The 8,892-nt window shown below is 52.2% G+C and overlaps 1 protein-coding gene across 2 annotated transcripts; it reads left to right on the top strand.

Annotated features, from left to right (window-relative positions):
• Positions 1-293: 293 nt before the first annotated feature.
• On the top strand, positions 294-5,998 carry Upk3a (uroplakin 3A). 2 transcript variants are annotated; one of them, XM_005354408.2, is made up of 6 exons: positions 294-345; positions 1,030-1,185; positions 2,151-2,430; positions 2,619-2,701; positions 4,218-4,350; positions 5,826-5,998. In XM_005354408.2, the coding sequence occupies exons 1-6, from the start codon at positions 294-296 to the stop codon at positions 5,983-5,985; spliced, it is 864 nt and encodes a 287-aa protein (XP_005354465.1). In that variant the 3' UTR covers positions 5,986-5,998. The 2 variants fall into 2 exon arrangements, with proteins under 2 accessions (XP_005354465.1, XP_005354466.1); XM_005354409.2 differs by lacking the exons at positions 2,151-2,430; positions 2,619-2,701.
• The last annotated feature ends 2,894 nt before the right edge of the window (positions 5,999-8,892 follow it).

The following is an 8,892-nucleotide window of genomic DNA, read 5'->3' as shown; positions in this document are numbered from 1 at the left end:
AGGATGTCTCAGACCACTGTGAAAGCATCAGCTCAGCTTCAGCACGCAGTAGCAGTTTTGGGCAGGGATAGTCCGGAGCTTTTTGGTTGAAGGTCCCCAAAACAGCACTGGAGGGAGGAGCCCAGGGCGTATGCAAATACAACACTGAGAGCCTTCGAGTTGTCCGGCTCCAGAGGGGCGGAGCGTGCCGTGCCGTGCCGTTGCTGGTGGCAGGTGGCAGGTGCTCAGGGTTGCGCAGGGCAAGGAGTGGCTCTGCAGGTTGAAGTGCTGTTCGCTGAGGCTCATCTCGGGCAATGCTCCTGCTCTGGGCCCTGCTGGCCCTCGGATGCCTGCGGTGTGGATGGAGTAAGCGGGGGATGAGAACACCGGGACGTGTCCAGGGAGGGCCAAGAGGAGCGAGCGGAGACATGGAGTGGCACTAGGAAACTTATTTAGGAGGTCTATGATTCCAGCAATAGGGACATAGGTATTAGCTTCCATGGGCCGGCCTCAACCCCCTGAGGGGTGTTGCCGGAGAACATTATCCTGCAGTAAGCAGACCCAGTCCTGTGGCTACCCCCGGACTGGGGGAGAAGGGACCAGTCCCTGGAGCGGGAGGGATGGCCCATCTTGGGATAGCATTAGAGGGAGCCTGCAGGGGCTGAAGCTGAGAGTAGACAAGGAAGAGCCCTGAACTTCTGGACCTCACTGTTTTTCCGGAGAGACTGGACCACCAGGATCACCAAGGCTCCTAGAGGGAGGAAATGGATGCGGTTTGCATGTTACAGTGGAGGGTTCAAGTGAAGAATTGGTGCGGTGGAGGGGGAAGGGTCCTGGGACAGAGAGAACTTATAGAGGCAGATAGAGGGCAGCTGGGTGGGTAGGGATGTGGGGTAGGACGTGCAGGGTGGGCACAGCAGCACTGATTATCTCCGAGAGAAGTTCGTGAATTGGCCCATCGGGAAGGCCAAGCTCAGGGCAGGACACGCAGTAAGTGCTCAGATATGCCTGTACCCAGAGGTCAGCTCCAACCCTCATTGCCTTCGCCAGCTGTGAACCTCCAGCCCCAACTGGCCAGCGTGACTTTTGCCACCAATAACCCCACCCTCACCACCGTGGCCTTGGAGAAACCTCTGTGCCTGTTCGATAGCTCAGAGCCACTCAGCGGTACTTACAACGTTTACCTCTATGCCATGGTGGACTCAGGTAAGGAAGCTGTTTCCCTCTCAAAGGTCCTTGAAAGTCCACAGGGAGGAGAAGGGAGCTGGGTGATGGGACAATGCATGCCTGGGGAGATCTAGGACCCCTTTGCTCATCACTGTCCATGCATACACTGACACCACTAGGGCTGTGCCCCAGACCTGCACTTGTGCTGGCATCCAGGCTGGTGGGGGAGACATCAAATTCTGAGTACCTGCCTAGCACCCGCTGCCCCGCCCACTTTAGAGTTGATGTCTGCAAGCAGCATGCTGGGCATTATGGCAGAACAGGGGATCAAGGCAAGAGTGTTGGGGGTCCTTCTCTGGGGTTCCTACAACTGCATTGTGATCTCACTGACTTTTAAACCTAGGTCGTTTCAGGGTTTTCCCCAGGATTGCGCCCCATGACCCAGCCCACAGCCCTTCAATGCAAGCTTCTGGGTTTGGGAACCAGGTACCCACTGACAGTCTCCTGAGATTTCCCAGCATTTCATCCTGTGAGCAGGTCTCTACAGCTACCTATGAGTGTCCAATCTGTAGGCATCTGGGATAATTTTCTGCCATTTCACAGAAGCCCAGAGGCCAGAGATATCAGGTGATTGGTCCAAGTCACCCATATAGTAAAGAAGAAATGTGAAATCCCGTATGGGTCCGATCACATGCACCTTGGCGTTACCCCACCCCTTCCCATTTTACAGGGGAAAGAATCCAGGGCTACCAGCTGCAGGTGGCAGATGTCTGTTGAGCTGGGGGTTACAGGGCATTGCCAGACAGAGCAAGTGAGAAATGAACCCACCACCTCACAGTGAAGCGCTCCTGTTCCCATCCCACTGAGTTTTCCCACATGCCAATCATCCTAGTGCCCGGACCCAACCTGGGCGGACTTGGGCTTGGGAGTGTTTGATGGGTGACTAAGCAGTTACCGCTGAGTTGGAGTGGCCAGGGTCCTGACTCCCAGCACTGCCTCTGCAGCCAGCTCCAGGAATGTGTCTGTACAGAGCAGTGCCGGAACTCCACTCAACACCACCTCCCAGCAAACCCAGGGCGGGAGGTCGGGCCCCTACAAAGCTGCGGCCTTTGACCTGACCCCTTGCGGTGACTTGCCCAGCCTGGATGCTGTTGGAGATGTGACCCAGGCCTCAGAGATCCTGAACGCATACCTAGTCAGGGTGGGCGACAATGGGACCTGCCTTTGGGACCCCAACTTCCAGGGGCTCTGCAACCCACCCCTGACGGCAGCTACTGAATACAGGTGGGTGTAAGCCTCTGTGGGAGGACGGGGGCCCAAGGAGGGGACTATGTGGGGGAGGTGTCCTGACCCCACCCATAGCTGTCTCCTGGAAGTCTTCCTGTGTGTCCCCCATGGTTCTCCTCTCTCCTGTTTTCAGTGGCTGGGCACAAAGGATACAAGAAAGTCACTCTTAATCCATCTTCTTCCAGGTTCAAATACGTCCTGGTCAACATGTCCACAGGCTTGGTACAAGACGAGACTCTATGGTCGGATCCCATCCGTACCAACCAGCGTAAGTGTGTGCTGGGGGTGGTGGCAAGTCAGTCCTGGGATACTCCTTAAGGGACCCCAGCAGTGCAGGGCTAGGGATTGACCCAGAGGAGAGTTGACTGTCCCTGGGGAAAGTCTCCCAAACAACTGGCCACTGTGCTGTTGTGGACACTGCTTCTTGAGATACGTTCATCGGAACCATCCCTTCCCTCTTCCATGCTTGAGATCGGTCCAGGCTGGGTGTATTCCAGTCAGGGTCACCTCTCTGGATTCAGAGACGGGTGGCCCTATGAATTCTCACAATAGCAAGCATCTCTGACAGCGCAGGATGGCGGCCCAAAGACGGGAGATTAGGTGGAAGAACTCAGGAAGAACCATGTCTCTCCTTACCCAGAGTTTTTCTGAACCCCTGAGGCAGGCAGCAGGGCTGAGGAAACTGCAGAACAATCAAGGGTCATGCTTGCACCCCTAATCTCACCCGAGTTCTCAGGAGGGAGTGCAGGGTTGCACAGACTTCCATGCAGGGAACATCCATGCTTTGCAGAGATAGACCTCCTCTGATCATGACTGTGTGGGACCCCAGTGGAGAAACCTCTGCTTCCTACTTGTGCCCCAGCGGGAGGAGGGCCACTTGAGGCTCCAGAAGGTTGCCTGAGCTCACACACTAGTGAGGGACATGAAGGTGTGAGGGATCTTGACGGGTGGATGAATGTGTGAATGTACCTGGCTGTGGGTATGACTGAACCGCTTGTGAGTTCAAGCGTGTTGTGTGTGCGGCACACATCTATGAGTGTGTTTAAGTATAGCCTATTTGCTGTATGTTGTATATGGGTATATGAGGCATGCCTGTGCTGCTGGGTGATCCTACCCATGCTGCCTCCCTGTCACGACTCCTGTGACATTCCCATTTATTGTGGTCTTGCAGAGAGCAGCCTTGAGATCCTTGGAGCTGAGTCCTGGCTCTAAGCCTGGTCTCTGTCCCTCACACAGGGGACACCTCCACTTCCTCGTCTGGCTAGTGTGGTGGAATCCCTCTAGGAATTCTGGTGGAGGCAGGAGGGCCAGCGCCCCTGGAGCCGGTCCTAAGGGTTAGCCTCCAGGTTTCAGTGTGGATGTGAGACTACCCAGACCTGGGGTATGGAAGTGGAGTGCGAACTCAGTCAGGTCTCCAGGGATCTGTGTAGGCAGTGCCACAAGTCTCTTGCTCACTGTAGGACCTGTCCGTTGTTTCCAAGGGTGACACTGACCAGAAGGATTGAAAGCCACAACCCCTCTGAGCACTTTGCTCAACTTTATTTTGTTTAGAATAAGTATGCCATCCATGTCACCAGAAGTCTTGAGTTAGTATATATCTAACCTTCTGCAAGCAGAGAGAGTGACCAGGAACATGGAGGTTATGGAAGGGGATGAGGGGCAGGCAGGCTCTGGGTATGTAGGTCACCCTGGAGTCCAGGCAGCCAGAGCAGGGGATTCCTATACTGGAAGAAGACCAGGGTGGGGCATTTTCTTGGGAGTAAGTGGTTTGTGGTCCTCGGCAGCTATCCCGTACTCAGCCATCGACACATGGCCGGGCCGGCGGAGCGGAGGCATGATTGTCATCACTTCCATTCTGGGCTCCCTACCTTTCTTCCTGCTTGTGGGCTTTGCTGGAGCCATTGTCCTCAGCTTTGTGTGAGTACCGCCAGCTGAGAGGGAGGGCTGGAGTCTGAGCAACACCCTCCCCAGGAAAGATTCAGTACTGGGTCCTTTGAGACTGGGCAGGGAATGGAAGCCAGGGGCTGCCTGCCATAGTCCGGTGAAGGCAAACAGAGCCCTAGGATTTCAAGGTCAGGCCATTTACCAGGGTTGAAGGAAGGGCTCAGGTGCACCCCAGGTTGTGGGAGTGGGCCCATTGATATCTCAATTTTTGGATGGGGAGTGTAGCTCAGTGCAGCACTTGCCCAGAATGTAGGAGGCTCTGGGTGCAGTCTCAACATCCCCCCACAAAAGACAGGCTTTAGCTGTGATGGAGTTTTGTGACCTCAGGAAGGCATACAGGTCCTTGGTTTCCCCATCTGGAAAATCAAGGTGACAATAACATGTACAATAGAGTGGCAAAGGTCACCTGGAATTACTTCTGTGAAGCCCTCAGAGCAGTGCTTGGGAGCTGCTATTTAACTCACCCATTCTGGTGGGGAAACTGAGGCCTGGTAGTGGGGAGGATATCTCATGGTCAGAGCCTGGGCCTAGAACCCAGGTCTCAGTCTCAGACTGCAGAAGCCTGGGAGGGTGGAGCAGGGCATGAATCAGCACCCTGCCACACACACACACACACACACACACACACACACACACACACACACACTGCCACTCAGTGAGCCTGTAGTATGCTCACTGGGGAATCCAGAAGCATTAGGAGAGGGCTTGCAGCAGCAGTAGGCTGCTTTCCTGGAGGAGGGTTCAGCAAGAGCAAGCTCCTTGCACAGGAGTGGATCCCAGCCCCACACAGTGTGCTCTTCAGCCCAGCCCTAGCAAGCCTGGAGAACTCAGAGGGGTTCTGGAGACTGGTAGGGGTTCTAGTGAGGGTGGGGAAGTAGATGGGAAAGCTTGTCTGAAACTGACTAGGTCCCAGAAGCTAGCCAGGCTAGAATGGGCTCAGAGAAGGGCAGTGAAATCCAAATATCCCCTGGCATTTAAGTTAAAGCACCTATGATAAATGACAGCAGCCAACAAAAGTCGCTGTCTTGTTAGCAGCTGGACCGTCTTTCTCTCCCTGCTTCATCCCCTAAGCCTCTTTCTACCCATGATCCTCCTTTAGGATCAGAGCATCTGTCCCCTCCTCCAGGAAGCCTCCCTCTTGGACTTGTCCACCCTGTGTGATCACTGTTGACTGTGATCTGTCCCCTTGATGATTAGGGCACTTTGAAGGCCTGGAACAACGGCCTCAGATTCTTGAGCTCACAGGCTTGAAGCTATCCTCATAATTTCAAGAAGGGTGACACTTCGTGGCCTTATTCCCGTGGCCTTACACAACACAAGGGCTACAAAAATACTGTTGTTGAGATTACATCCTCAAAGGCAATGGACTAAGTTAAGGCCTTGAGCAGCCGCAGGGTCCAGGTTGGCTCTGCTCCCCCTAACCCTGGCTATCTCTCTTTCTCTGTCAGGGACATGGGCAACTCTGATGGGGAAACAACACATGACTCACAGATCACCCAGGAGGCTGTCCCCAAGACCCTGGGGTCCTCCGAGCCTTCCTACGCGTCTGTGAACCGTGGCCCATCCCTAGACAGAGCCGAGGTGTTCACCAGCAAGCTCCAAGACTGAAATGAGTCCCCGTCCCAGGTGGTGGCCTCCTCTCAGCCTGGTTTTGCAGTCTGCGCTAATGGTGTTTATGCTCTTACCAGATCAAAGATGAAACAAAGGTTGTTGGTCCAACTTCATGAAAATCTGTAATAAAATCTTCAGTGGCGATATCTATTTTTATTTTTTTTTTTTATTATTATTATTATTATTATTATTATTATTATTGGTTTTTTTCCAGACAGGGTTTCTCTGTGGCTTTGGAGCCTGTCCTGGTACTAGCTCTGTAGACCAATCTGGTCTCGAACTCACAGAGATCCGCCTGCCTCTGCCTCCCGAGTGCTGGGATTAAAGGCGTGCGCCACCATCGCCCGGCTCAGTGGCGATATCTAGAATGAAAGCATGGGATGGATATATGAGTGACATCGTATTGGGCATTGGACACTGGGTCTCAGGAGATGGGGACATTGTTGTCAAATGGTGTGGAGGGCATGTGAGTTACTCAGCTCTCAACCCCGAGTCTCACCATCTTCCCCATCTGTTAAATGAGCCGCTGGATCTGGGCTGTTATGGGGCCAGCTTGACCTAGCTTCCTTAACTGCTTTCCCCGAGGGCATCATCATAGCCTCTGTTCTGTACCTTCTGGAAAATGATCTCTGCTTTCAGTTTAGAGTGAGTGAGTTTATTAAGTAGATAGCAAACCCAAGTAAAAGATTAAATAGAAAGAAGTAGGTAGATAGGGATGGATAGATGATAGGCAGATGATAGATAGATAGATAGATAGATAGATAGATAGATAGATAGATAGATAGATAGATGATAGATACATTATAGATGATGAATAGAGAGTTAGATGGATAGATAGATAGATAGATAGACAGACAGATAGATAGATGGATGATAGGTAGATAGATAATAGGTAGATAGATGAGTGATAGGTAGATAGAAATTAAAGCGTTATCAAGTCAGGTGCTCAGTAACCCAGCAGGAATCCACTAGAGAAGACCCTTTAAGCCGCCAGCTTGGGCTTCCCATGGAGAGTTCTGGGCAGAGGGGAGGACCCCTTCAGGTGAGGCTTCCAAGTGAAAGCAAGAGAGCAAGATATTGTCATCAAATTGGGCCCTCCCAATATCTAGCAGGAACTGACTAGGGAAGTTGTGGCAGTCAGCTGGAGCTCCCAACTGGCTCTTCTCTCCAAGGCTGAGCTGCCAGACTCCCTTTCCCACTGCAGCCATTTTTATACCTTGGGGTAAGCAGACGTAACCCCGGTGGCATTGGTTTATGTTCTAGTCCTGCCTCATTTCTGTAACAGAGGGGCAGCGCAGCCCCAGACAAGGGGCCTCGGAGGATTCTCACTGGACTCTGAAGTAGGAAGAGGGTGACAGCCAGCTTGCAGAGTGCATATAGTGAATGTTGGACCCTAGTGTCCAATCACCGAGGAGGAGGAGTCGCCCTAAGAGACCATCTCTCATTACAGCTGATGTAAAAGCATGAGGATTTTATAAATTCTGTCATGACAGGGTCTTCCAGCAGTCGGGAGGCTAGAAGACCCTGAATGTCTAGTACAGGCTATTTTTAAAGGGAAAAGCCACAGAAGGGAGGGGTGTCTGGGGGTTGTTCTTTAACTATTATGATTGACTTACTCAAAAAGGCTATTACCAATAATTGGCTGGAGAGTGGTTGCCAGATCAGATGAGGTAAAGGGAAACTTCTGAGGGTCACTTTGCCACTTTCCAGGTACTAAGTCAAAACATCAGTAACTGAGTCAACACCTAAGGGTTATCTTGCCCCTATTCAGGGAGATGGAAAGTTCCCAACATCTCAGTATGTGCATGCATAGCTGTTCTGTCCTTGGTTCCCAGGGTAGGAGGGGAAGTGCTGAGAGTTGTCAGAAATGGCTTCAGAATTGTCTTAACGTTCCACATGAGTACAAATAGCACATGACATCCGAACAGTGTAATGTAATTACGGGATCTCAGACCAGCAGGAAGACCAGGAGCCAGTGAATGAGACTGGCACAGAGCAAGCCCAAGAGGCTGCAGGATACACAGGGAGCAGGGAGGGCGCCGGGTCTGCCTGTGCTCATGCGTGCATGGAAAGGCACTGTTCCTGTCCTGGGTCTTGATTCAAGAGACTCATTTCTCTTTTCTGAGTCCCATACCAAGATGCTTCCCCTTTTGGGTTGTGCAAAACACGTCCCAGCCCACCCCTCATCACTGGAACTGGAAGAGGAGCTCAGGAGCTGTTTATAGTAGAAAAGTTACAGCTGAAGGAAGGCCATGTTCTCTCTCTCTCTCTCTCTCTCTCTCTCTCTCTCTCTCTCTCTCTCACACACACACACACACACACACACACACACACACACACACAAACACACACACACTAGTGAATAGACTCTTCTTCCCAGGGCACTGCAGAACGATACAAGTCTGTGCCCCCCACCTCACTCATAGTTGAAGTCTTGACTCTCGGGGGGTAATATTACAGTGGGGCTTTTGAAACTTTTGTTGTTGAAGGTGGGGTCCTCACCACTGGGATCCATGTTCTTATAAAAGAGCTCAGAGCTGGTGTGGTGGCACATGCTCGTAGGTGTGGTGGCACATGCTTGTAATCCCGACGCTCAGGAGGAAGAGGCATGAAAATCAGGAGTTCAACATTGTCTTGGGTAACACAGTCAGGCTGAGGATAACCTTGGCTATACAAGAGACCTGTTGAGAAAAAAGTGGTGTTGGGGGTGGGGTGGGTATTAGGAATTTTTCCTAACGTGAGCTCTCTGCCGACACAAATTCCCAATCAAGCCAAATCAAAACAAGCCAAATTAAGAAATATCCGGGTTTATGGTGGCACACGCCTTTAATCCCAGCACTCGGGAGGCAGAGGCAGGCGGATCTCTGTGAGTTTGAGACCAGCCTGGTCTACAGAGCTAGTTCT

Source organism: Microtus ochrogaster, chromosome 15, assembly GCF_000317375.1.
Source record: "Microtus ochrogaster isolate Prairie Vole_2 chromosome 15, MicOch1.0, whole genome shotgun sequence".
Classification (NCBI taxonomy): Eukaryota; Metazoa; Chordata; class Mammalia; order Rodentia; family Cricetidae; genus Microtus; species Microtus ochrogaster.
This window is presented reverse-complemented; position numbering and strand designations above follow the sequence as displayed.

What these genes read in the sequence shown, in the direction of transcription:
- Upk3a (XM_005354408.2), top strand. Translation starts at nt 294, where the DNA reads ATGCTCCTGCTCTGGGCCCTGCTGGCCCTCGGATGCCTGCGGTGTGGA. An exon ending in ATGCCTGCGGTGTGGATGGA is followed by an intron (nt 346 to 1,029) that starts GTAAGCGGGGGA and finishes TGCCTTCGCCAG; the next exon opens with CTGTGAACCTCCAGCCCCAA. An exon ending in GCCATTGTCCTCAGCTTTGT is followed by an intron (nt 4,351 to 5,825) that starts GTGAGTACCGCC and finishes TTTCTCTGTCAG; the next exon opens with GGACATGGGCAACTCTGATG.